Genomic DNA, 26,091 nt, shown 5'->3' with positions numbered 1-26,091 from the left:
TTTGTATATAGCTGATTGTCTATTTCAACAGTAGAAAACAGCCACTTTTATTTCCCGAGTAAAAAAAAACAGACCGCAAAGGTGTAAATACATTCGTTGCATTTATGAGATGGTGTACATCATAAAGAAAATTGCCAACAATTCACAGTACTTTATGTTGTTCTTGAGCTTGTTTTGCGATTAGAGAAATGTGGTTCTTTAGATCTTGTAGAATAAGTCTGTTAAGGAAGAGACAATTAATTCTACCACCCTTCTTGTTCCTGTCAGTAATAGCTGTTATGCCAGTTGACTTGCCTTTGTATATAGGTTTGCTCAGATAAAAAAGACGGTGTCTTCAAAGAATACTGCCACATCCTAGCTCTTCCAGCAGCTTTTCTGCATAGGTACAGAGGTGGGGGGTGGGGAGGATTATGTAGCAGCTTTTTGTGAATGAGCTCAATTTAAGACTCTCTCTTCATTCCTTCCCTCATCCTTGTGAAGTACCTTAAATCAGGAGTTATTTCATGCTGTGATACCCTTCCAGTAAGTCCCTATCGGGCAAAGCTTTAAGGTACCCCAGTCTCGATAGACCTGTAGTTGTAATAGAAACATACTTAAGAGGAGACCAGATTAAAAAATATCCCTTGCTAAATAAATACCAAACACCAAAATGCATGAAGGGAAATGAAGACCAGTTTTTAAAAGGATTAAAGTCTTTATTATGGCTGCTAATTGCTTATTGTGCCAGGAATGCAAATGGAGCTTTACAAAATAGTCTGAGTCCCTGCCCCAAAGAGCTTACAATCTAAGGTTCTGATCCCGCCTGAGGCTCTGTGCAGGCAGATCCTTACTTTTCATTTACTTCAGCAGGGCTCTGCCCAGGTGCCACAGTCCACCTGCCTGGATCTGCTTGTAGGATTGTGGTTGCTTGTGTGAATATTCAGTGTACCTGGAAGATCACAAAAGCATTTGTTGCTGGCTTTAACATATCTTACGTAACTTGGTTTTGTGAGAGGACACAAAAGAGGGTGGCATTGAGATGTGATGAGTGGGGTCAGGGAGAGAGCCCCAGATGTTGGGCAGCAGGTACAGCTTTGCACATTCCAACACCTATAGGTGTGCTTTCAGTTGTCCAAGGGTTACCATTTTGCAGCTGTAAAGCCCAATTGCAAACACACACCTCAGAATGCCCTGATGTTAAGACTATTAAAAGTGCCTGTGTAAACATTTAGATTCCCCGTGCATATGCCAGCACTTGCGGCTTGCAGTTTCATACACATTTAGTGGAGACAAGCCTTTGGGAAATTTACCGCGATAGCACCATCTCTTTATAATGCTGTATTCCTCACGTTAGTGTTATAACAGGGTAGACGTCCCTAAAACGAAATGGAAGGTTTAAACAATAGAGAAGCTATCCATGCAAATGGTTTAGATGTTAGCTGTATTAAGTTTAATGGTATTTTATATACATGGATCTCTCTGCTAGGATGCTATATAGCTTGTCCATCTACTAGGGTCAGGAATCACTTTCAGAACAGATGCTTGCATGTTTTTTTCCACTTGCTCTTACACACATGTTGCTATTTTTCCATCACTCAGAAGGGTGTACCACGTAAAAGGGGTGTTCTAGCACTGTAAGTTTGCTGGCAGCCTCCTGAGCAGGTGCTGGCACATAGACAGGGACCTAAGGTATCCTTGGACCATGCTACCTATTAGAAGTTGGCAATACTGTAGAGGAAACCCACTTGCAGCACGTTTTATGAGCTCTTTGGCTAGGGAAGGCGTGGGGTTTAATTACCTTATTTCCCTAGCCATCCTTTTGCCCATGGTTCAGATAGCCAGACCTTTTGTTTCATATCGTTTTAGTGAGCTTTGTTTCTTTTTTAAAAGCAGTGGTATCATACAGTGCATACGCTGCTCTGGCTCCATGCAGCTCCCAGAAGAAGCCAGCATGTCCGGCCCCTAGGTGGAGGGGCAGCCAGGCGACTCCGTGCAGTGCGTGCTGCCCGCAGGTGCTGTTGCCATTAAACTCTACTTGACAGCTAAGTTAAAATGTGTCAATGTCATCCCTATGTGTCAATCCACATTTAGTCTCAATCTCGGGTGGCTGAATGCCACTTGTCCCTCTAAGAAGTTGTGTACAAAGGGCTGGGACTTAATCAACGCGAGCTTATGACCCGCACTTACTGGGAATTCCTCGTTCATGGGGAATAATTGCAATCCCCGATCCCCATCACGAATGGGGATCAGCGGGTTACCCGCACCTGTCGGCATAGGGTAGACACCCGCTGAGCCCAGGGGCGGCTCTAGCTTTTTTGCCACCCCAAGCACGGCAGGCAGGCCCTGGTTCCTGGCCAATGGGAGCTGCAGAGCCGGTGCTGGGGGCGGGGGCAGCACGCGAAGCTTCCCTGATCACCCTTGTGCTTAGGGGCCGGACATGCCGTCCACTTCCCGGGAGCTGCGTAGAGCCAGGGAAGGCAGGGAGCCTTCCTTAGCCCTGCTGCACCACCGACTGGACTTTTAACGGCCCAAAACCCGGTTAAAAACGGTCAAAAATTGGACGCCTGGCAACCCTAGAGTAATAATAATGGTATAAATAAAATATTGCCACACACACTAAAGTAAATTCAACAGATTTGAATACATATTTAGTTTAGATTTTAACAAATTTAAATATTTTGCTGAATTATTTCTCTTCTAATATTTCTGTGGCTGCAGGGACAGCATTAAAATCAGCTGTGGAAGCATGTCAGACAAGAAGGGGTTTGGGTGTAAAACAGTATGTTAAATGGACACTCAGCACTAGAAGACAGTATGCCTACTCCCCCCATTCACACTGACACATCTAGCTCCAGAAGGAAGTTCTGAAATTTGGAATAAAACCCCACCACTCTATTTCTTTTGCCATTGTTAACATTGTACAGGACACCACGCCACCAACTTATATTTGTTCCTCTCATTCTTAGGCAATATCCTTGAAATATGACAGCAGCATTCATAGTGAGCATATTTCACTCGCCCTCTCTTTCACTCTAGGGGGCAAACTTAGAAGCAGAAAATCTTCTTGACTCTATGCCCATATAAATTTCATCACAAATTCATGCATTTGGTCAGACCTGAGAAATTGTGATACAATATTTGATACTTTTTCTGATTTGTATACCTGGGTCCTCCCACCAACCAACCTGGCGGGATTATATCTGCAGTTTTAGGAGTCATAGGCCAGTTTTCCATGCAAACTCTCTGGCTGGGCTGACAGTTTTCACACTGTTGATTCACTTTCTCTTGCTCTCTCTATACTGGAAAATTGTTTTATAGCCTTAGCACAAGGTCCAGGCAAATCTGAAGCCATCCAGTTACATTTCCTCAGTATAAATTGCTCCTGGTTCTCCTGTAGTTCCTTTAGGGGATAGTCAAGCCATCTAAATAGAGCAGGTGTGAATCAGTGACTGAGGGCCGCATTTTTAATGCTATTTAGGTGCAGATAGGCACCTAGTGGGGTTTTCAAAAGTGCCTGAAATCAGTGGAAGTTAGACACCTAGACAATTCTGAAAATCTCACAAGACATCTATCTATCTACATCTTTAAGTGCCTAAATACCTTTAAAAATCTGGTCCAGAGTCCTCATTGCAACCCAGGATGCCATAATCTAAAGCAATCTTTAGGAAGATAAGTCCCCTCTGTCCCCTTGAAATTATTTATTATCCTATCGATGGCCTCCTATGTGGAGCTGTGAGACTACTACATTCTCCTATTGCTAGGTCCCCGCTCCTCAAAACTGCTCTTTTCTCTTACTTGTTTGCACTGGCTAGATCACAGCCTCCTTATTGAGGTGTTAATAATTTGTGTATTTTAGTATTAATACAGTTTTCTCAATTTTTCATATTTTGATGATTTATTTCTAAAAAGATGTATGTGCTTTAAAGAAAGCTGGAGTTTCTTTCTGCCTAAGTGAGAACCATTTGGGGTTTTTCCCCCCCCCACCTTGTTAATTGCGGTAAACTCAGTGGGATCCCTATGTAGAATTATTAGATGGCATCAAAAAGACAGAAGAAAGTACTTAGCCTTGGGGTGTTTCTTTTAAATCACAGTCTTTACAGAGAGAAACTGGCAGTCCCTGCCTCACTGTTCACAGCTTTCCAATTTGAACTCAGAGTTGTGAAAATGTGGACGCTGTGAAAATATGAACTGTGAACATTGGGAAGTTGTGAGCTGGAGAAACAGGTAGGGATTTGCAATCTTGTTCAAATGCAAAGGTTACAGATTGTGGTTAAAAGATTAATCCTGTAATAAGCACCTTTTCCTGTCATTATGACAGCAGGAGTAGCTGCAGTGGCGCTAGTCAAGGTTGCGTAGTGGTTTCCAGTGTACCACCCTAGTTTTCATTTGTTCGTAATTTTCTGGCCGTTTATATTTCAGACAGTTTTCCAGACTTGGCATCTGTCTAAAGGTGAATTTCATTTGAGCAAAAATGGTATTGTTGTTTTTGAGCATGAGAGTGGGGGCGGCGGGAAAACCCACTTCCATTTCTGGTGACTTCTTTTTAACAGTTTTACAGCGAGAGTTTGAAAGGTGAAGTTTGGGACACAAATAGCCCTCGCTGAGGAGCATTGTCCCAGAGGAAATTGGGTTTCATTTGTCTGAATTATTAGCTTTAGAAAATCCCCTACAACTGAGTTTGTGTGAGTTATTTTGTTGCTAAATTCATAAAGCTCATGTTTGAGGAAGGATTCGCCCATAGAGAAAACTTTGGTAAATGTGCAGCAGCTAAATCAAGGAAAACACCTTGGTTAATTTAGCTATGTAGTGAAATCTCTAAGAAGGGCAGCGGCTCAGCCTGAGGTTTTGTGATGTGACTGAGGCAGGGCTTCTGGCTACTTGGTAAGGAGCCCGTGTCTCATTCTTTGCAGGCCTCCTAAGACTAGAAGAGGATAAGGAGGTATACAAGAGAGAGCTCCACTCAGATGTGCCTTGTGAGTAAAGTACATTCCTCACCTGCAGAGCTCTTACAGTTTGAGGGAGAGAAACTTTCTTGAATACCTCTTGAGTTGTGCAGGAGTGTGTCTTACTGATGGAGACCTTCAAAATTTGCCAGCTCTTGCAATTTCATCATGAATCTTGTGATATTTGGTGTTTTTTTCTTAAGGTCCCAATTTCTAGAGTCATCTGAGACTGCAAGAATCTCCATCAGTTTTCTTTTTTATTTATTTTTTTTTTTTTTAAGTTAGTGTCTAGCTCTCTTGCTTGTGGAGAATAACTTGAAAATGCAGATCTTAAAGGCTCAAGAATCAGAAGGGAAATCTACAGAACTCAAAATATATTATTTAAAAAGTTCATGATTTTTAAGGCAATTTTGTGGTTCTTTTTGATTCACGATTTTTGAATGCTTGAAGTTGGCAATACTGTAGAGGAAACCCACCTGCAGCACATTTTATGAACTCTGACTGGGGAAGGCATTGGGTTTAATTACCTTATTTCCCTAGCCTTCTTTTACCCGTGGCTCAGATAGCCAGACCTTTTGTTTCAAATCATTTTAGTGAGCTTTGTTTCTTTTTAAAAGCAGTAGTATCAATTAGTGTCCCTATCTGAAATTAGTAAGGATCAGTGTCTCTAGGCCCTGATTCAGCAAGGTGGTTAAACATATTACCACTCTCATTAAAGTCTTTGGGACTACACACATGCTTAAATACCTTGCTGAACCCGGGCCCTAGTTACTAGTATGGGCAGAGGCTATGTTAATGAGAAGATGTAATGCTACTATGACAATACCTGTGTTACTGATACGGGCAAGACACAATATATACTGGATGATTCAGGATGCCTGAGCAACTCAGACTGAGCTGATTACTAGGGTAATTAATACAAGTTGCTGCACCATCTCTCCTGACAAATCTGAAGCCTGAGTGTCTAATACACACTGCAAGGTGGACATTTAAATTCTGTACCAGATTGGCTATTTGTCAGCCACACATTTGGGCCTAATTACTAATTAATTTTCACTAGCTAATGTAGGTATTTTTATCAGTGTGTGAAATCTAGAATAACTTAAACCTTCTGCAAATGAGCTAATTGTAATTTGAATTCTCTCACCTAAGTGAGAAGTAATAGTTCATCAGCTCTTAATTAGATTGGACTTTTTCAAGGAGTAGTTTCCCGTTTTTTGACAGAAAGATATGCATCTTGTTTCTCTTGTAGTGAACAGAAAAAGCAGCCTTACCTTGAATTGACAAATCGGTCTGCATTTGTTGTTGTTTTCCTCATTGTGATGAATGGCAAGTTGCCATTTAATACTGGGATCACTTATCAACTTGTGCAGCAAACATTAGTTGCCTCAAAAAGAACACTGATTATACAAGAAGGAGAGCTTGAATGCAGTCTTATTAAATTGTAAATGGATACTTGAGATTTTACATTAATAACACTTTAAGCTTACAGAGCATCTTCTAAATTCCAATGGTTTTACAAGCATCAATTAAACTCCACAACCTCTCTGTGGGTGAAATGTAAATATTAGCCCGCCCATTTTACAGACGTCAAAACTAAGGGAACACAAAAGTTACATAAGTTGCCCAAGACCACACTGAGTTAGTTGCAAAGCCAAGAATAGAAGCCATAACACCTTACTCACAGTACCATGCGTTAGCCACTAGACCATACTCCCTCCCTAAGGCCTCTTCTACCCTGGAGAATTTTTTTCATACTAAATAACATCAGTTGTTCCTAGCATACTGAGCCTCTATGCAGACATTTGTTACAAACATTGTCAAAGTGTGTGTGCTTTAGACCATTTGTTAGATCTGCTGCATGCAACTCTAAATAATGATTGACTTCTTCACTTGGGCTAGTGTAGATGAGAAGGGCTGGCATGTTGTAAGTAGTCCTGTTAGCACTGTCCCACAGTGCACAAGCCACTGGGTGAAATCTCCCAGAAACCACTGCACATAGCCGTTATGCCAGAGCTTCTGTTATAGGTTACTGGGAGCAATGCACTCTACTGCTGCGGGTAGACATAGCAGGGTGGATAAATGGAAGTGAAGTGGAATTACTAGTATGGAAGCTCTGTAACATGCCCATGATGCACAGGCCAATACTAACGTTTTAATTGCACACAGTGGAACAGTCAGTGTGGTCGAGGCCTTTCAGTGAAATGAAAACTTTAATACCTCTATTAACGGCCATCAGATCACTTGCAGAAACAGTGATAACTTTATGACAACGGAGATAAAATCATCATTTGCTCCCATTTAAGGTCTAGCAATAGTAAAATTACTAAAGGGCAAAAATACAGAATAAACATCGGGTTGCCAATTTTGATTGGACATATTCCTTGAGGTTTCATCACATGACATAATATTTAATTAAAGATTAATTTTTAATTCCTGGAGACTCCAGGACAATCCTGGAGGCTTGGCACCCCTAATTTTAAACAGCTTCCAGAGAATCACAAGGCCTGAGACAGTAGACCCAGGCCTGCCCAGCCTCCCCTCAGGAGTGATAGCTTCCCTCCATCAGCCTCTCTTGAGATAAGGGCAAACAAAGGAGAAATTAGGATCTTTCAGCAGGAGATTGCCACAAGAAGAAGGAAGTAGCTGAATTGCTATTCATCTTGATAAGCAATTCAAGGTGAGTGTATTTGATAAACTATGTGTTAGGACAACCAGGGCTTAAAGCACTTTCACTACTCATTAAAATGAGATCTTCAGCTAAGCACTTGCTAATGGGATCAGCATCTGATTTTTCTCCATGTCAAGGACCCTCCATTACAAGGCACTTTTACAGATGGCTTGGATGACTGCAAGGGCTCTTTAGCAGCATGTTGGCTGCACACATGCATGGAGAGGATATCTTTCAAGAAAGGAATAGATTTTAATCTGGTGAGCTGAACCAGGGTATAAAATTAATAATTTTTTTTAAAAAGAGGCGTCTGGTGCTACTGCAGTTTAAATATTAAATGAGGATAATGGCCTGGAGTTATTTCGCCTTCCTCTGCAGCTTGGGCCACGGCCACTTGCAGGTTTAAATTAATATAAATGGTGGATTCCCTGTAACTCGAAGTCTTTAAATCATGATTCAAGGACTTCAATAACTCAGCCAGAAGTTAGGGTGTATTACAGGAGTGGAACAGGAGTACTTGTGGCACCTTAGAGACTAACAAATTTATTAGAGCATAAGCTTTCGTGGGCTACAACCCACTTCTTCGGATGCATATAGAGTGAAACATATATTGAGGAGATATATATACACACACATACAGAGAGCATGAACAGGTGGGAGTTGTCTTACCAACTCTGAGAGGCCAATTAAGTAAGAGGAAAAAAAAAAACTTTTGAAGTGATAATCAAGATGGCTCAGTACAGACAGTTTGATAAGAAGCAAGTGTGAAAATACTTACAAGGGGAGATAGATTCAATGTTTGTAATGGCTCAGCCATTCCCAGTCTTTATTTAATCCTGTGTTGATTGTGTCTAGTTTGCATATCAATTCCAGCTCAGCAGTCTCTCGTTGGAGTCTGTTTTTGAAGTTTTTCTGTTTTAAGATAGCCACCCGCAGGTCTGTCATAGAATGGCCAGACAGGTTAAAGTGTTCTCCAACTGGTTTTTGAGTATTATGATTCCTGATGTCAGATTTGTGTCCATTAATTCTTTTGCGTAGAGACTGTCCGGTTTGGCCAATGTACATGGCAGAGGGGCATTGCTGGCACATGATGGCATATATCACATTGGTAGATGTGCAGGTGAACGAGCCCCTGATGGTATGGCTGATGTGATTAGGCCCTATGATGATGTCACTTGAATAGATATGTGGACAGAGTTGGCATCGGGCTTTGTTACAAGGATAAATGATATAATCCTAATGTGATATATGCCATCATGTGCCAGCAATGCCCCTCTGCCATGTACATTGGCCAAACCGGACAGTCTCCACGCAAAAGAATTAATGGACACAAATCTGACATCAGGAATCATAATACTCAAAAACCAGTGGGAGAACACTTTAACCTGTCTGGCCATTCTATGACAGACCTGCGGGTGGCTATCTTAAAACAGAAAAACTTCAAAAACAGACTCCAATGAGAGACTGCTGAGCTGGAATTGATATGCAAACTAGACACAATCAACACAGGATTAAATAAAGACTGGGAATGGCTGAGCCATTATAAACATTGAATCTATCTCCCCTTGTAAGTATTTTCACACTTGCTTCTTATCAAACTGTCTGTACTGAGCCATCTTGCTTATCACTTCAAAAGTTTTTTTTCTCTTACTTAATTGGCCTCTCAGAGTTGGTAAGACAACTCCCACCTGTTCATGCTCTCTGTATGTGTGTGTATATATATATCTCCTCAATATATGTTTCACTCTATATGCATCCGAAGAAGTGGGTTGTAGCCCACGAAAGCTTATGCTCTAATAAATTTGTTAGTCTCTAAGGTGCCACAAGTACTCCTGTTCTTTTTGCGGATACAGACTAACACGGCTGCTACTCTGAAACCTTACAGGAGTGGGTGGGTGAGGTTCTGTGGCCTGCCATGTGCAGGAGGTTAGACTAGATAATCATTATGGTCCCTTCTGGCCTTAAAGTTCATGAGTCTCATAGTCTCTAGAGAAATTTAGGTCATATAAAACTAGGCTGGAAATTTTAAGTAGTGGGAGTAATTCCGTTTTGGGTGCCCAGCTTGAGACATTAAGGCTTGTTTTTCAGATGTGCCGAGTATCCCAGTTTGTCAGTGGGAGCTGCGGATGCTTAGTGCCTCTGGATAAAATCAGGCTTTGAGTGTCTCACGTGGTGCCCCCAGACAGTGAGTCACTCACAATCAGTAGCCAGGGTTGAAAAATGTGGTTGCTAATAAATATTTGAACATGACTGACAGACTCTACTGAGGCAAAGCCAAACATTAGAATGGCCAGATAGCTTAATTCCCTGGGAATGTCCCAGTTTTGCATGTGCGCCACAGGCAATTACATTGAAATGGTGTTGCTTTCCAGTTTCAGTATAGCTGGCTGGCTAGCTACTGCCCCGCTCGCAATCCCCAGAACCATCAGTGTCTGATCTTAGTCTTGGCACAGCACTGCCCCAGTGAATTGTTGTAGGACTCGTCCCGAAAAGGAGCCTCTGACACTCCACGGCACCTAGACTTGTGGGTTTTGGAGCTCTGCAAAATCCACTGTATGCTACAGCATCCATTTCACTGCGCGGCACAGATACAGCTGAGCTCCAAGATTATTTTTAAAGAGGGAAAGGAGCACCAGGACTCAAAGGAGAATGAGATGGAGAGTGCACCAACACAGCCTGGGAGAGCACTTGGTGGGCAAGGGAAAGAATTAAGACCATTTGCAGCTGATCCCCATAACAAGCAATTTCATCTCAAACTTAGAGCTGCCTTCCCCCACTACTCCTTCAGAGAGACCTCCTCTCCAGATGCTGAAACCTTTCTGTACCAACCACCCATGACAATATTTTTTTAAAAAGAAAAGTATTTAAAACATCTGCCCTCCCTATCGAGGATTTAGATATCTCGAGTGCTGATAGACAGAGATGTCTAGTGGACAGAGCACAAGATTATAACCCAGAAACGCTTGAGTTTTCATCCTATCTGCACCGCTCACTTCCTATGTGAGCTTGAGCAGGTCACACCCTCTCTGCCTCACTTTCCCCATCTGTAACATGGGGATGTTGATACTTATTTCCTTACTCACGGGGCTCAGGATGCTAAATTCATAATGTTCGTAACATTCTCAGATACTATGGTGATGAGAGTGATAGAGTGAGATTAAATACTTCCCTCAGACAGCGCCAGCCTGCACCACCACATGCCTTAGCACTCATATTCCTTCCCCTTCATAAACGTAATTTCTCCCATCAGATGCACAGGTGAGATTTAGCACTTGTTATCTGAGGGCAGAATAAAAGTAGCAGTTGGTAGCAGTCAGGATCAGAACTTGGTACTTCATGGGCCCCAGTCTTGTTCTCTGCCCAATAGACATGCTGCTGCTCAAAACTCTAGTTATTTAAATCCTGGGAAGAGAGACCAGGTATTTTTTAAAAAAACATTCTCCCTGATTTCCTATAGCAGAACTGTCATCTTCCGGCTTGTTATCGCCACACACTCTCCTGTGCCCCGTATTTCTTTCACAGGTAGTTATTTCTAGCCAGTGCTAAGGTGCCCATTAGTCAACTACACTTCAGAGGCCTAATTACCAGAGCCCCTGAGTTCTCTGGACTTGGCAATATTTCTTCCTGTCAAAGCTACTGCACACAGAAGACTAATGAATACAGGATGACCAGTGACCTCTGCATGTGTACGTTCCACCAGGGGGTTGGATTACTTTGTTAATCCACAGTTCTACAGTTGTAGGTCCCTCCTTATAAATGACTTGTGCCACATATATACTCAATTTGCACATTCTTTATAGAGAGAAATCTCCGACTGCTGTTCTCAGTTACCCATCCATCCTCATAGGTCACAGAATACACTCATCAAACTACGGGACCTGAAGCACAACAGGGACACTTGTTAGGTAGAGAGTAGAAATAGAAAACAAGCAGAGAGGAAGGATAGCTAGGAAATCAGCCTAATCACAAGTACCACTGCTGTACCAAAGAGAAACTTTCCATTAAAGTCACGTGGAGAGGATCAGCCAGCAGTTATGTTTTGTGTAGCAAGGGGAGGAGCGGAAGATATCACCAGGTGGTTACGGTCAAGTACCATCCTGAACAAGTGCACTCTGTGACAAATAAGGGTTCCGTCCCATTCAGGCACATTGGCACACATCACCATGCTGTGTGTGACTTGAACTTGCTATATTGTACGGGGATCTTGTTAGGGCTCCCAAGATAAGCCGTGTCCAGCCTGGACAGTAGCTGGATGAATGGGAGACTTCTAGGGGGAAAACAAGGTGATGTTGACAATTCAGGAGGTGGGAATCTTCCCTCTAGTAACCACTCAGTCACTGCTCTGGCATGGTGCTAGGAGGAGATGGTTGGTTGTGGAGGTTCAATCTTTTGAATGAAATGCAAAATTGAGGTCTGGAAATGGGAAGGGTGGTATCTCGGGTGCTCCACTTGTATTCCCAAAGGAATAATTGCAGTACACTCCGTTTACCTACATTTTCCTGTTGCCTGAACTGGATATAGTCTTCGTTTTCTGTTTCTGGGGTGTCCTGGTGTCATTTAATGGCATTTAAAGCCCCCTGCACTGAGACAGGACCAAGTAGACCTCCTAGACCATGCGTAACAGGTGTTTGTCTAACCCAGTGGTCTCCAACCTTTTTACGCCTAAAATCATTTTTTGAATTTAAGGGCAACCCAGGATCTACCCTGCCCCTTCCCTGAGGCCCCACCCCCGTCGCTAACTCTGCCCCACTCTCACTCACTTTCACTGGGCTGGGGCAGGGGGTTGTGGTTCATGCAGGGGTGAGGACTCTGGGCTGGGGCCGAGGGGTTCACAATGTGGGAGGGGGCTCTGGGCTGAGTCTGGGGTAGGGGATTGGGTGCAGTAGGAGGTGAGGGGTGCAAGCTCTGGGAGGGAGTTTGGGTGCAGGAGGAGGCTCCAGGCTGGGGCAGAGTGTTGGAGTGGGTTTGGGGTGCTGGCTCTGAGAGGGGGGTCAAGGCTGGAGCAGGAGGTTTGGCTGCAGGAGGGGGCTAAGGGCTGGGGCTTGGGGTGCAGGAGGGGGTTCGGATGCAGGAGGGGGTATGGGGTGCTGGCTCTGGGAGGGGGCTCAGGGCTGGGGCAGGGGGTTGGGGTGCAGGAGGGGGTTTGGGGTGCTAACCTAATTAATGGCAGTAATGTTTTAAAAGAAATCATTAATACTGTATTCATTTTTCCCCTTAGTGGATTAAAAAATTCCTGAGATTGGTGGTGCCTGAGATCCATTACCAAATCTTCCTAGATTCATGTATTTATAGAATGCCCTACTTCCAGTTTTGCCTATTTACCTGACAACTGTGTAGGACTGTCTAGCCTTGCTAACTTAGCTTAAATGTGCACCCCTGCTTTCTGTGCATTACTGAAAAAATACATAATTTTTAAAAATCTTCTGGAAGTGAATGAGAGTTTATGCAATAGTTTACTTCTTGAGGGTCAAATCCTGGTGGCTTTACTCACTTGGGTAGTCCCACTGAAGTCAACATTAAAGTTACTGCTCAGGTGAGCACATGCCTAAATGGTTTGCTAATAAGGAAGGGATTACTCATGTGCTTAAAGTTAAGTCCTAGCTTAAGTATCTTGCTGTTTGAGGCCTTAATATTTAATATCCTACAAATTCTTTGAAAGAAAATACTGTCTCAGCTTTAACTGCAGAAGCACTGTGGCAGTATGGTTTGAAAGAAATATAAAATCTGTTGTCATTTGTTATTAATGAGATCACAGATAATACGGTAGTTAATTTGCGGCTTTTATCAAATACAAATGTTTTATACTGTATCAAGCACTTGTCTTGCATCTCTCAAACTATGAACAAGCATTCAGGTTTCAAGAATTGTTTGGACAATTTTGTGTGTGTGTGTTAATTCTGGTGCAGTCTCTGAAACGGGATTGTTAACTTGTGCATATGAGTTCTTGTCACGCAATGACAGCACTGAAGAGAAGCACTTAGCATCTTCAATCCTGACAGCCCTTTGTCAGACTGATTTAAACAGTGATTTACATACATTACCCAGAGCAATTAAACAGGCAGAAGTAGGGTTACTGAATTTTCATTTTGCTGTAACCATTCATTGTTGCTGAAGAACTTCTGCAGGCCTAGTATGGGCACTTCCATGTGGATCCCCTTGGCCATTAACTTCTGCCCTGGCTGGATTGGTTGCATTGCTTGCACTAACCAAGGAGAAATGTGGCTCTGAAAGCTTAGTGGCAGAACACTGCACTCTGCACAGCAGATTTTTAGGAACATATCCAGAGCTTGCACTTGACGTTGTTTTTAGATGTTGATGGAGGGAAGGAGCAAGGTGGCAGCAGACCACTCTATGTGGAGCATATCCTGCTCTGTCCTTTTAGCAACAGCTCAAGACCTAAAATTGTGGGTGGAAGAGGAGGAGTTCAGTCAGAAGATAAGAGGAAAGGCTGACCTTGGCTCCTCTTTCTCAGCCTCCTGAGTGGTGCAAACAAGTAGGTGTCTTTAGACTGGCCTGTTAGAGATTTCTAGTTCTCCTGCTGATCTTGTCACCCTCCTCTTTTCCCTCTCTTTGCAGGTTATTTCCAGGATTTGTTGAACAAGTCAGAGAAGGCCCTCTATGACACTTTTCCTAGCACATATGGAGAGCTGTACAGCCAGAACGTCAAGCTCTTCAAGGACTTGTACAGCGAGCTGCGGCGCTATTACCGGGGCTCCAACATCAACCTGGAAGAGGCCCTCAACGAGTTCTGGACGCGCCTGCTGGAGCGCCTCTTCAAGCTGATGAATCCCCAGTACCACATCACTGACGAGTACCTGGACTGCATGGTGAAACACTCCGAGCAGCACAAGCCCTTTGGAGAAGTTCCGAGGGACCTGAAACTGAAGGCGACGAGAGCTTTCATCGCAGTGCGCTCCTATGTGCAGGGGCTTAGCGTGGGCAGTGATGTTGTCAAAAAGGTCTCTCAGGTAGGTCATGAGACAAATCTCCTCTGTATCCACCCTGGCATCCTTCCCCACCTAACATTTCCAGGACCCTATTTATTGTTGATGAGCACTGGGTTGTTGTGCTGTTTTTCTTAAACCTTCATCATTACTAGGCAGGCAGGGTTGTTGATAATGAACATCCTTTGCTTGTATAAACAATTGCCTGAGGGTCATCTGCCAAATAGCAAGCTGGGGCTGTTATAAACACTGACAGAGCAGGAGAATGGAGGTGCAACTCACCGCAAATCAAACTTTACATCAGTTTAACCTATGTGGCATGCTGCCGGGGAAGCTCTAGTCATCCAGATTGTCTAGCTGTTTGGTTGCTTGTATATATTCCCAGGACTTTCCTGGCAAGGATATTGCCATGCCTTTACATCACATTGTGTTATTTTCCTCCTTGGTGGTGATATAATGTAAGGCATGGAAAACTGACTTGCAAAGAACGTGCTGGGAATGCGTGCAAGAGGTGCATGTCAGTGGTGGGTGATTCTTATGTCTGTATATATAGCAGTATGTATTTATACAGTGTGTGTGTGTCTGTGTGTACAGAGAGGGTGAGTTTGTAAAGTGCATTGGGGTCTTTGGAGATGAAGGTGCTCTACACATGTAAATTAATGCTATTGAATGTGACGTTTTTGTAGGATAAAATTGTATGCATCCTCTGGTACAAGAGGAACCTTTCAGAGCAGGAGGGAGGCTATCATACTCGGGCAAGGTATTCAGGCTTTTTACAGATGAAACCTTGAAAATCCATTTTATAAAATTACTTGCATACTTCATGTGAAGATGGCAATTGGCAGGATAAGGATAGGGTGTGACTAAACTATGAATGCAAAAATTGAAATACCAATTAATTTCCTGGAAAGAAAATGCCTGGAAGAGGACAGCATTATTTGTTACAGCGAGTCCAGACTTGGATCTCAGAGAGACATGTTAATGTGTTAACAGTGACAAATCCTTTCATTTATCAATGCGTTATACTATAAAACTGTTCAGCTACACAAAAGCCTTTGCACATCTTATTAACATCACACTCTCGTGGCACTTATAGCAGATAAAAGAGGGAAATGGTATACGTTAAAAGAGACAGAAGTAAAATATTTTTTCATAAATCCTTTGAATTGCTGAGTGTTTCAGCTTTATGCACTCGAATCTAACTTTAGCCCTGGTTAGTGGGTCTGAGGGGATAAGGTGAGTGGCTGACAAGTTTTCTTTTTCCTTTTCCTTGTCCCTGGAGTTGCCCCATTCTCTTTTCCTTGCATAAACGCAGCCATAGCTGTTAATAAATTGATTCATTTTCAGCACCAGTGGTTTTTGAAATGGAATATCATTTTGTATTATATTGATGTATATCGGTTTTTACCCACTCTCATATGTACAATGTGGATTTTAAACTCTTAGAGTGTTTGATTCCACTGCCATGCTTCTGAGTTCTCTTAATCATTTCAGCAGCACTTTATCAAACAAGGTACAGATAAACTGTGTGAAAAATGACCATCTTTCTGATCAGCTGGTAAAAGTATGAACTTCCAGAGAAGGTAGCACTGCCTCTTCCTTCACTCTCAGTTCCTTCTCCAGATCCAAATTCCTTCTGCCTGGATGATTTGTCCTCAAAACAAAACTAATCAAACCCACTGTTTTTTAAAATATGATTATTATTATTATTATTTTATAAATAGCATCCATATGAAACTTCTAAAACTGGTCCAGTTTGCTGAACAGCTCAAAAACCTCAGCAAATCCAGCCCAAGTGTTCAGTTTGTAATTAAACCCACAAATTGGCAGGTTTCACCTGTTTCTTCAGGAATTTTCTGCATAGTTCTAGTAGCACCACTGAAGGAACAGGGAGGTGGAGACTGGACTGCTGACACGTAAGTTTTGCTTAACAAATGTCTTGTTAGCCAGTAGTTATGTAGAGAACATACGGCCTGGTTCACCACTGCTTTTCACCTTGCATGAGCATTTACAGTGTGTTCAGTCGATGTAAAATGCAGTGTTTTGCACTCTTTGCACAGGAGTAAATGACTGCATAAGGGATAAAGCAGTGGAGAATCTGGCCCATAGAGCTGTACATAATCATCAATACTTTTTGTCAGAGTATTGATGTGCTTGTTTTTTTAATAACTTGCTGACAGGGTGCAAGTTTAACCTGAAAATTATTGGATTCTTTCAATTTATTCCCAATTCCAGGTGATCTGTTGGATTCCCCATTAACCAAAGATAAAGAACAGTTCAGATTATTGGCCTTTTAGAGTATCCCATTTAATCTGAACAAGTTTTTCAACCAGCATTTTAATTTGACAAATGTTTTATTTTGCTTTGTTTTTATGATGATAGGGATTTTTCTAGGATTAAAGGTTGAGAACAAAAACCTTTACAGCCAGGAACTTTCTTTAAAAATAATGTTTGACCTGAAATTTCATGCTTGGTCTCAAACCAGCTGTGGATGTTTTGCTCAGAAACTCTACAGAAAACCCACTGAACCAGTTTGAGTTAGACAAGTATAAACTAGGGCTGTCGCTAAATTGCAGTTAACTCATGCGATTAACTCAAAAAAAATTAATTGCAATTAATCGCAGTTAAACAATAGAATACCATTTGAAATTTATTAAATATTTTTGGATTTTTTCTACATTTTCAAATATATTGATTTCAGTTACAACGAAGAATATAAAGTGTACACTGCTCACTTTATATTATTTTTTATTACAAATATTTGCACTGTAAAAATGATAAAAGAAACAGTATTTTTCAATTCACTTCATACAAGTACTGTAGAGCAATCTCTTTATTGTGAAATTGCAACTTACAAATGTAGATTTTTTTTTTGTTCCATAACTGCACTCAAAAATAAAACAATGCAAAACTTTAGTGCCTATTTTATCCGCATTCTGCCATATATTTCATGTTATAGCAGTCTCAGATGATGACTCAGCACGTGTTGTTCATTTTAAGAATACTTTTGCTGCAGATTTGACAAAACCCAAAGAAGGTACCAGTGTGAGATTTCTAAAGATAGCTACAGCCCTCAACCCAAGGTTTAAGAATCTGAAGTGCCTTCCAAAATCTGAGAGGGACAAGATATGGAGCATGCTTTCAGAAGTCTTAAAAGAGCAACACTCCGATGCGGAAACTACAGAACCTAAACCACCAAAAAAGAAAATCAACCTTTTGCTGGTGGCATCTGACTCAGATGATGAAAATGAACATGTGTTGGTCGGCACTGCTTTGGATTGTTATCGAGCAGAGCCCGTCATCAGCATGGATGTTATAATTGAAATCAATATATTTGAAAATGTAGAAAACATCCAAAAATATTTAAATAAATGGTATTCTATTATTGTTTAACAATGTGATTAATCGCGGTTACGTTTTTTAATTGCTTGACAGCCCTAGTATAAACTAATATTTTTTGTACTTTTAAGAAATTGTTTTGACTTTTTTTGGCACTCAAAACAACAAAAGCTGCTGATTTCTGTTAAACTGAAGTTTTATCATGTGGCTAGTCCTCACTGAATAATCATCGTTTAAGTTTGAAAAATAATTGTTAAAGAGCAGTGACGTTATAAGTGACAATAAGAGTATTCTAAGTGTGCACAATGCATAGTTTTCCTCAGTAAGGTGAACATCTAATTAGGTGATCAGTAACAACATAGTGAATAGTAATAGTAGACAGTTTACTTGTATGTATTCTTTGAGTTGGCAGTCTCTTTTGGCCTCTGACTTGCAAGCTGCTGCACATGAGTGGACCTGGCCCTACCTGAAATTCATTGCAAGATGGAGCCCTTAGAACGAGACCCTCTCTCTTCTTCTTGGTTTTGACTTGTTTTGTCTGCTCTTGCAGTACCAGTATATATCATCTTTGTATCCTTCATCCTCATTACAGCTGTTACAAGGCCTTCTCTTAAAATGCAATGCAACCAATGCTGGGGAAAGCGAAGTGCTTTTCACTGGACTCTCCGAGGAGCTTTGTGATGGGGAGGAGAGAGAGAGAGACTGTCTCTGACTGCACGACAGGCAGGATTCTGTAATTTCTAATGACTGCTGCCTCTCCATTTTGCCAACGTTGCATTTCTTCTCTTGCCACCAGCTGCCAGACTTCATATCCGCCCAACACTTCAGCCAGTTCCTGTGCCATTTGTCTCCCAGCAGGCTCTGTGTGCAGCCACTCTAGCTGTGATTGAAAGGTACATGGGCAGGTTCAGCTGGGATGCAAGTGGAATAGAAGCTGCTTGCTTGGAGCAAGAACTGCACATACCAGTGGAGATAAGAAGTCTGATGGGAGCAAGTAGCCTGTCAGAAAATGGCATAATCATTATTTCTCCTACAGTCACTGTAAATCACCCCTGGTTTTAAGGAATAATCACTGAGACAAACTTTGAACCATAGCAATGGGATCTGAAGCTTTTCATTCCTTGGTTATTGGTGCAAACATGGCTCCACCTTGATAGTGATAGAAAACTTATCATCTGTTCAGCGGCTTCTGTAAAATGATTTTGGAGGTCTCAGTCCATTGGCCAGTGGACGGCGTGTGCATGCAACATGCACAGCGGATACGCTTGTTAGCAGTGTCAGCGGATAGATGAAGGGCTTAACGGAAGTGAAGACTGGTAGTCCTCTTTCAGAGCTAGTGCATATTAATGTGCAGTGTGGAGAAGCTTTGCACTCCTGCTTCCAGCTTTATATCTGGTCTGTGGATAGAGAATTTGATTCTTCATGACTGTCAGCCAGGCACCCTTCACAAGCACTCCCTCCTTTATTGTAAGATAGGGCTTGTACAATATGAGAGAGGTCCCACTTACCACTATTAAGGCATTACAAGTATTTGAAAGCCTGGATGGTAGCTTGCATGCCAGTGAAAGGGAGAAGAAATATCTCACTTCTATCTAAGATTCTTTTCTTTCATTCTTTCATTATGGGGTTGGCAACTGCCCCAAAATAGCATTTGCTGTGACTCAGAGAGAGCTTCATTTGAACAGGTGAAAGTATTGTGTTTGGAAGACTTAGGCAGAGGCTGCCAGTTGCCGCTCAGAGGCACAACACTTGTTCCTAGTGCTTACCATTCTTGGCCTGATGATGCAGGGGAATGGGGAAATTAATTAAAAACAAATCTCAGTATGGACAAATAATGTTGATAATGTGGGGAAAAGGAAGCAAAATTAGAAAGTTAGATTTAAACAAGTAAAAGATAAACAGCTGTATGAAAAAGTGTAGAAACTAACAGCAGAGATACACAATGCAAGGAACAGGACTATTCCAGTGGGGGATGATGATTATTATTTGTATTATGGTAGTGCCTAGGAACTTCAGTCAAAGATCAGGGGCCATTGGGCTAGGTGCTTTGCAGACAGGTAATGGAAAAGACAGTCTTTCCTTCAGAAAGCTCGCAGTCTGCGTGTCGGACGGGGTGCAAGCATGCCTGTGGATGAAGTAGGATCGGGGAATAGTGTTCGGTGTCCAGAGTGGAGTTTGTGAGGGATTTTCTCATGCTGCCAAACTATAAGAGCAGTCTTTCTTTTTCCCAGCTAACCACTGGTCATCTCCCCAGAATTCTGAGTTTCCCTGTGGAGACAGTAAAGGCAGGCTTGCCTCATTAGCTTGCATGTTGCCTGTAACCAGAAAAGTTACCAGTGAAGATGATCACTTCATTGAGCATTGGGTGGCATTGTGGCCTCTCACATTATAACGTTCAAGAGAGGTCAAAATTTCATTTCCTTTGCCTTGGCTGTTCTCCCATCTCGGTGTAGGATTTCTGATAATCTCACTTTTGAGACAGATAGAAATACCATCATTGTTTGTTTGTATTGCGGTAGCAATTAGAGGCCAGGGCCCCATTATGCTAGGTGCTGTCTGAATGTATAACAAAAACCAGTAAGAAACCAGAACAAGTTCTCTCCCTAAGGGATCTCTTCTCTATAACCAGCCGCACACACCTTGTCTGAGCATTGTGTCATAGCTTTGACTTGACCTTTGCGTAGGCCCCTCCTCACTGAGGTAGGTTTCTCTCCTAGTGCAGTTTTTCTATTTTCACTGTAAAGCCATCATTGTGCCATTTAGATCTGTTATTACATTTCTGTGAAACATTGTTTAAGAAATAAACCCAAGCCGCCAGCCTACATCTGCAAACTCTGAGTTCTTGTGTACCCTCTCCCAACGCATCAGCTGCCTCCAACGAGCCAGCCGTTACTTGGAGCTGTGCTGGCTGGCTGACCAGACTGCTGTGCAGCTGCTTGTTGCTTTAAATAACTTACTGTTACAGCTCCTGTAGCCACACAGGCACATCTGTGATTAGGTTCAAAATTATCTGTTACCGCTCAAGAAAACGATCTTGGAGTTACTGGAGAGAGTTCTCTGAAAACTTCTGCTTGGTTCACAGCAGCGGTCTAAAAGGCTTAAAAGATTGTTACTATCTATTAGGGAAGGGATCGAAAATAAGACAGAAAATATTATAATGCCATTATATAAATCCATGGTAGGCCCACACCTTGAATGCTATGTTCAGTTCTGGTCACCCCATCTCAAAAAAAGGATATAGTGGAACAAGGAAAGGTTCAGAGAAGGGCAACAAAGATGATCAAGGGTATGGAACAGCTTCAATACAAGGAGAAACTAAAGAGATTAAGGCTGTTCAGCTTAGAAAAGAGATGGCTAAAGGAGGACATGACAGAGGTTTATAAAATCATGAACAGTGTGGAAAAAATGGAGAGAAGTGTTATTTACCCTTTTCCACAGTGCAAAAAACAGGGGTCATCCGATGAAATAAATAGGCTGCAGGTTTAATACAAACAAGAGGAAGTACTTTTACACACAATGCACAATTAACCTGTGGAACTCATTGCCAGGGGATGTTGTGAAGGCAAAAAGTGGGTTTAAAAATATGGGTTTAAAAAAGAACTAGATAAGTTCATGGCAGGTAGGCCCATCAATGGCTATTAGCCAGAATAGTCAGAGATGCAACCCTAAACCTCTGATTGTCAGAAGCTGGAAAGGGAAGATGGGGTGGATCACTCCAGCTGCCCTGTTCTGAATGCTCTCCTACAACTCTGCTACTGGCCACTGTCAGATACAGGATAATGGGCTAGATGGACCATCACTCTGACCCCATATGGCCATTCTTATGAGTGTAAAACATGAGTACAGGCTGTACTGCTGTTCTGTCCCAAGGGTGCCTATTACATAAAGATTCCAGCAGTATTAGAGCCCTTTTGTAATCTCTACAATCAAGAACTCACTCCCCTCTTTAAAAGCTGGTGTTTCACTTTCAAGAACAACTGAGGTGAAATTTTCCACAAACATTCAGGAGGGTACAGTCAGTATATAACATGGCAGCAAGTGACATTTCATTTCTCTGTCGCCTCTCTTGCAGATCCCAGCACATAAAGCCCATGCCGTTCCATTGTATTTATCTGTTGGTATTTAAAGGCAGGACTTGAATGGTTTGTATGTTCTGGGGGACAATTAGCTCTCAAGGATTGGAACCACCTCCATGATATCACCTCCGTTCCAGGCCCTGGCAGATGGCCCTCATGTGGTCTGGGTTCCTCTGGTGGACAGGCAGAGGATTGTAGTGAGATATTCAAGGTGCTTCATCTCTTGTCAGCAATGGGACCATTGTGCAAAAAGTTTATGCCAAGCTTTATTTCATATTCTACAACTCCTCTCTGTGCTGTGGAAACTCCCCGCCCTGTGGGTGTTTGGCAAAGCTAAACCAAGACTGCATTGCAAGGTGATGATATGTCTGCTACACAGGAGAGCTACACGGGATTGTTCTTGGAGAGTGGATGCTGGTACCAGGCCAACCATGTCGGGGAAAGTGCCGGCTGCTCTATCCCCACCCTCTAGAAATGAGCTGTAGGATTCTGGTGGTTCTTTGCCTACCATTTCCCAATACTGTTGGTGTTCTCTTGCCAGACACATGCCAGGAATTAGTTGTGCTGTAGCGTCTGTATTTGTTTTGACAAATTCAAACAGGATTGGTTGGGGTGGGCTTACATTTCCACCCACCCCACACCATTTTTTCATCCTATTTTTTTCACGTCTCTTTTTTCACATATATTAATTTATATGGTAAACACCTAAGGACAAGAAACTGCCGGTTTTTTAAAAGGCAAAATAGCATACATATCAGTGGCGCTCGATAAATAATACAAATATCGTAGACAAACATGAACATATGTCTCACATCTTCCCCTTATGGTAGGATGTCAATGAGTTTCTTTTTCAAAAGTTCTGAAATTGCACAGCTGGAGCTAACTGCATCAGATTCATAGGAAATAATAGAGAAATGCAAATGTTACATGGTTAAGTGGTTTTGATTATCTACTACTTTTGTAGGAAGAGGTGGAATCAACAGAACTACTGTATATTCTTAAACATGGAAAGGTGGAGGAAGCTGATTGGCTGAAGTGATGGGGAGATGGAGCCAGTGGTCTCCAGATGTCTGGAAAGTTAGTTCAAATTGAAACTCGTTAAGGGCCTTTTCAAAATGATGATCGTGGTTCCTTGCCAACTGTTGCTACTGGGAACTGAACTTGTGATTCATTCTGCTCTATTTTAATGGCAATTAAAATAAAACCCAGTTGCTTTGTTGTACTGAACAGCATGGTGACTGGTCTGTGTTCTTCTCCTGAGCCAACATGAGTCTTCATGCTGTAGGGTGATTACACCTAATAATAATTCACCCTTTTTAACTTTAACCTGGTGGCTTTGGGATTTTTTTTTTAAAGTTCTGGTGCAAGGAACAAGCTTGACAGCAGTAGACACCAAAGTCTTGTCTCTGTCCACAAAATAGGTATTGTCTGGGCTGCGGCAATGCAGGTTTCCGACACTGTTGATGAAACTCAACATCACGATTGCCTGGAATATTGCTGAGGGGTTCTGCTTAGTTTCTGATCTTTGAAAGATGTTTTGAAAATACAGTTCATGTCTTTTCAGTCTCTTGACTGATGTGCTGGATAATGCTTACAGCTCACTCACAATGTTCTCATGGGCTCATTACCACCTGTTTGTGTGAAGAAGATGCAAAATGATGACTCAAATGATTACACAGAGCAGCAGACTTTAAAAGGATCCTATTTGTGTGAGCCTGGCAGCTGTTTCTTCTAGAATTTTAATCTGAAAGGGTGGAAACTTTGGCTCGTTTAATGCACACCAAGCTGCTAATTACTGAATGGAAAGACTGGCATAGACTTGTACAAAGCAATGGCTGACAGTGTGCGTTCACAAGTTGGCCATCTATTCACCTTGTGAGCTTGGACGTGTCACTTTACGGCCTCGTTTTCAAAGGCGGAGAATACTCTCGGTTCCCGCTCATTTTAATGGGCGATTGGGTGCTCATTATCTTTGGGCAGAGATAAGTAGCCTGATTTTCAGTTTCCCCATTTGTATAATCTGTATAATCCCCATCTGTATAATGATACACAGCCCCTTTTGTAAAGTGCTTTGAGATCCTCGCATGAAGAGCACTAGGTAAATACTAAGTGGTGTTATAATATTGAAGCTGGATATATATTTTGAAGTGGGTAAATACTAAGTGGTGTTATAATATTGAAGCTGCCACAGCGGTAATTGCCATGTTTCAGTACCTCCAAACATGTGGCCGGTCACCTCCCTGGTGGAACGATGAACATGTGTCTGCTCTCCCCAAGTTTAGGGTAGCAGGGTGTCAAGAAAGTGGGAGAGACTTACTAACTTTTAACAAAGTCCCCAGTTTATCCATTCATTGTCCAAGGTGCTCAGCAGCTCTCCCCAGGGCCTGTTTTTGCAGTTGCTGTTCCTTCCCCTGACAACCTTGTTCTAACTGTACAGTTCAGACACATGGATTGTGGGTAATCAGAGTGGGTCTATCTGAACACCAGCCTGTGTTCTTCACCGTTTCCAGGATCACCCAGCCAGACTCATTGATTGATTGAAACGCTTACCTCCTTTCTCTGAAACATTTGCCCCGTATGTGTTTTCTATGACTCAGAAACCCCCCAATCCTTAATGCTGTGTCACCACTTGTAACAGCTGCCTTATGGGTACACAGAACTAAGTAGAGATGGACACAGCGCTAGTAAGAGGCACTATTATTACACAGCCGTGCCAGTCTCCTGGTATACAGGAGACAACTGACCTTTGCATTGGCGCACCTTGGTTCCTCCTGTTCTCTGACTGTGGCGCACAATAGTTTAGTCTCCTGAGACCTGTAACCCTTTGGTCTGATTCTGGTTGTTGGCTTGGTGTGAAGATTGCCCTCAGAGTGTACAGGCGCTCACACTAGATGATCTGGTGGTCCCTTCTGGCCTTAAACGCAATGACTTTGCCATGTCTGGGATGTCCTCTTGATAAAAGGGTGTTACTTTAAAGTAGGGGGCTTTTAGTCGAGGGGTTGCTGATGTACAGGCACCGGCCCCTTATTTGAAGTTGATGGCCTTCTAGTGATTAAAAAAAAATCTGTTCAAAAATTGTGCTGCACAGGAGTCATGGTAAAACCTTACGTTCCACTGTAGAGTCTCCGAGGTACAGATGCTAATAGCCTTCTCTGTCCTGCTCTAAAATAGGATCACATTAGTAATCTAGAATGTAAGCATGCATGTGATCTAGAAAGCATCCCTCAAAGCCCATAGCTCCCCATCTTCCAAAGTGGGGCTTTGTTTTCAAATCCAGGCATGAGTCCAGCAGTTGCTTGTTAGACTGTGCTGGTTCTGATCTAGGCTGAATTGGCCTTTCAGAAGTAGGTAGCCCTTCTTGGAGAAATTGGCAGAAGAGGAGGGGAAAGAAAATTAAACTAATATGAGACTGTTAGTAAAGAAATATTGTTAATTACATGTGCTATATCTATAGGTATTTAGATTCAGACTACCCTCATGGAGATAAGGGGAGCAGAACAATTAGTTGTGAGGGTGTGGGGTGGTCGGAGTGTTCACACTATCCTCATGGAGATAAGGGGAGCAGAACAATTAGTTATGGATGTCTGTGTGTGTGTGTGTACGCACCTCAGATCCATGTTGCTCCTCTGAGGACAATTCTGGCAAAGTAACCTGAGAGCTGTAGGTATCTGGCATACGCGCAATGAGTCTGGTCTTGCTGCAAGAATGTGATAAAGCTTTTAGAATGCTAGGGATGGTGCTGTTTAGTGAAAATCTCTCCTTTCTGACCATCTTTCATCTTCCTTTTGGAGGGGACAAACGCTGTCAAAAGAGATACTCCAGCATGCCAGACAGAGCTTTGCTACTTCTCTTTCTTTTTTAGAGAGGACAACAAAAGGAGGAGCACTTTGAGAGGTAGGATATCACTATCAGGACTGTGCCCCTAAAGATACAGGCCAATCCCAGCAATGTAGGAAATTAGCAGAGGATCACTCTGCTCCTGATCAAGGCTGATTTTAGGATTTTGAGGGACCTTAGTGGGGGGGGGGGTACAGAATCATTTGAACCTTTTTTTTTCTTTAAATCTTTTCTTTTCCCCCTTTCCTCCCCACACCCTCACAGGACTAGGTAGAGATAAGACAGTGAAACAGTCACAGCCC

General features: G+C 42.4%; 1 protein-coding gene across 1 annotated transcript in view; it reads left to right on the top strand.

The window, feature by feature from the left end:
• The window catches only part of GPC1 (glypican 1), a 311,474-nt gene that overhangs the window by 234,482 nt on the left and 50,901 nt on the right, over positions 1-26,091 (top strand). The window contains exon 3 of the mRNA XM_065410912.1: positions 14,170-14,561. Within this exon, the coding sequence (XP_065266984.1) occupies positions 14,170-14,561 (392 nt within the window). The remainder of the gene's footprint in view (positions 1-14,169; positions 14,562-26,091) is intronic.

The sequence above is a fragment of the Emys orbicularis genome, chromosome 9, assembly GCF_028017835.1.
Source record: "Emys orbicularis isolate rEmyOrb1 chromosome 9, rEmyOrb1.hap1, whole genome shotgun sequence".
NCBI classification, from domain to species: domain Eukaryota; kingdom Metazoa; phylum Chordata; order Testudines; family Emydidae; genus Emys; species Emys orbicularis.
The sequence above is the reverse complement of the archived record's forward strand: the minus strand, read 5'-3'. Positions and strand labels throughout refer to the sequence as shown.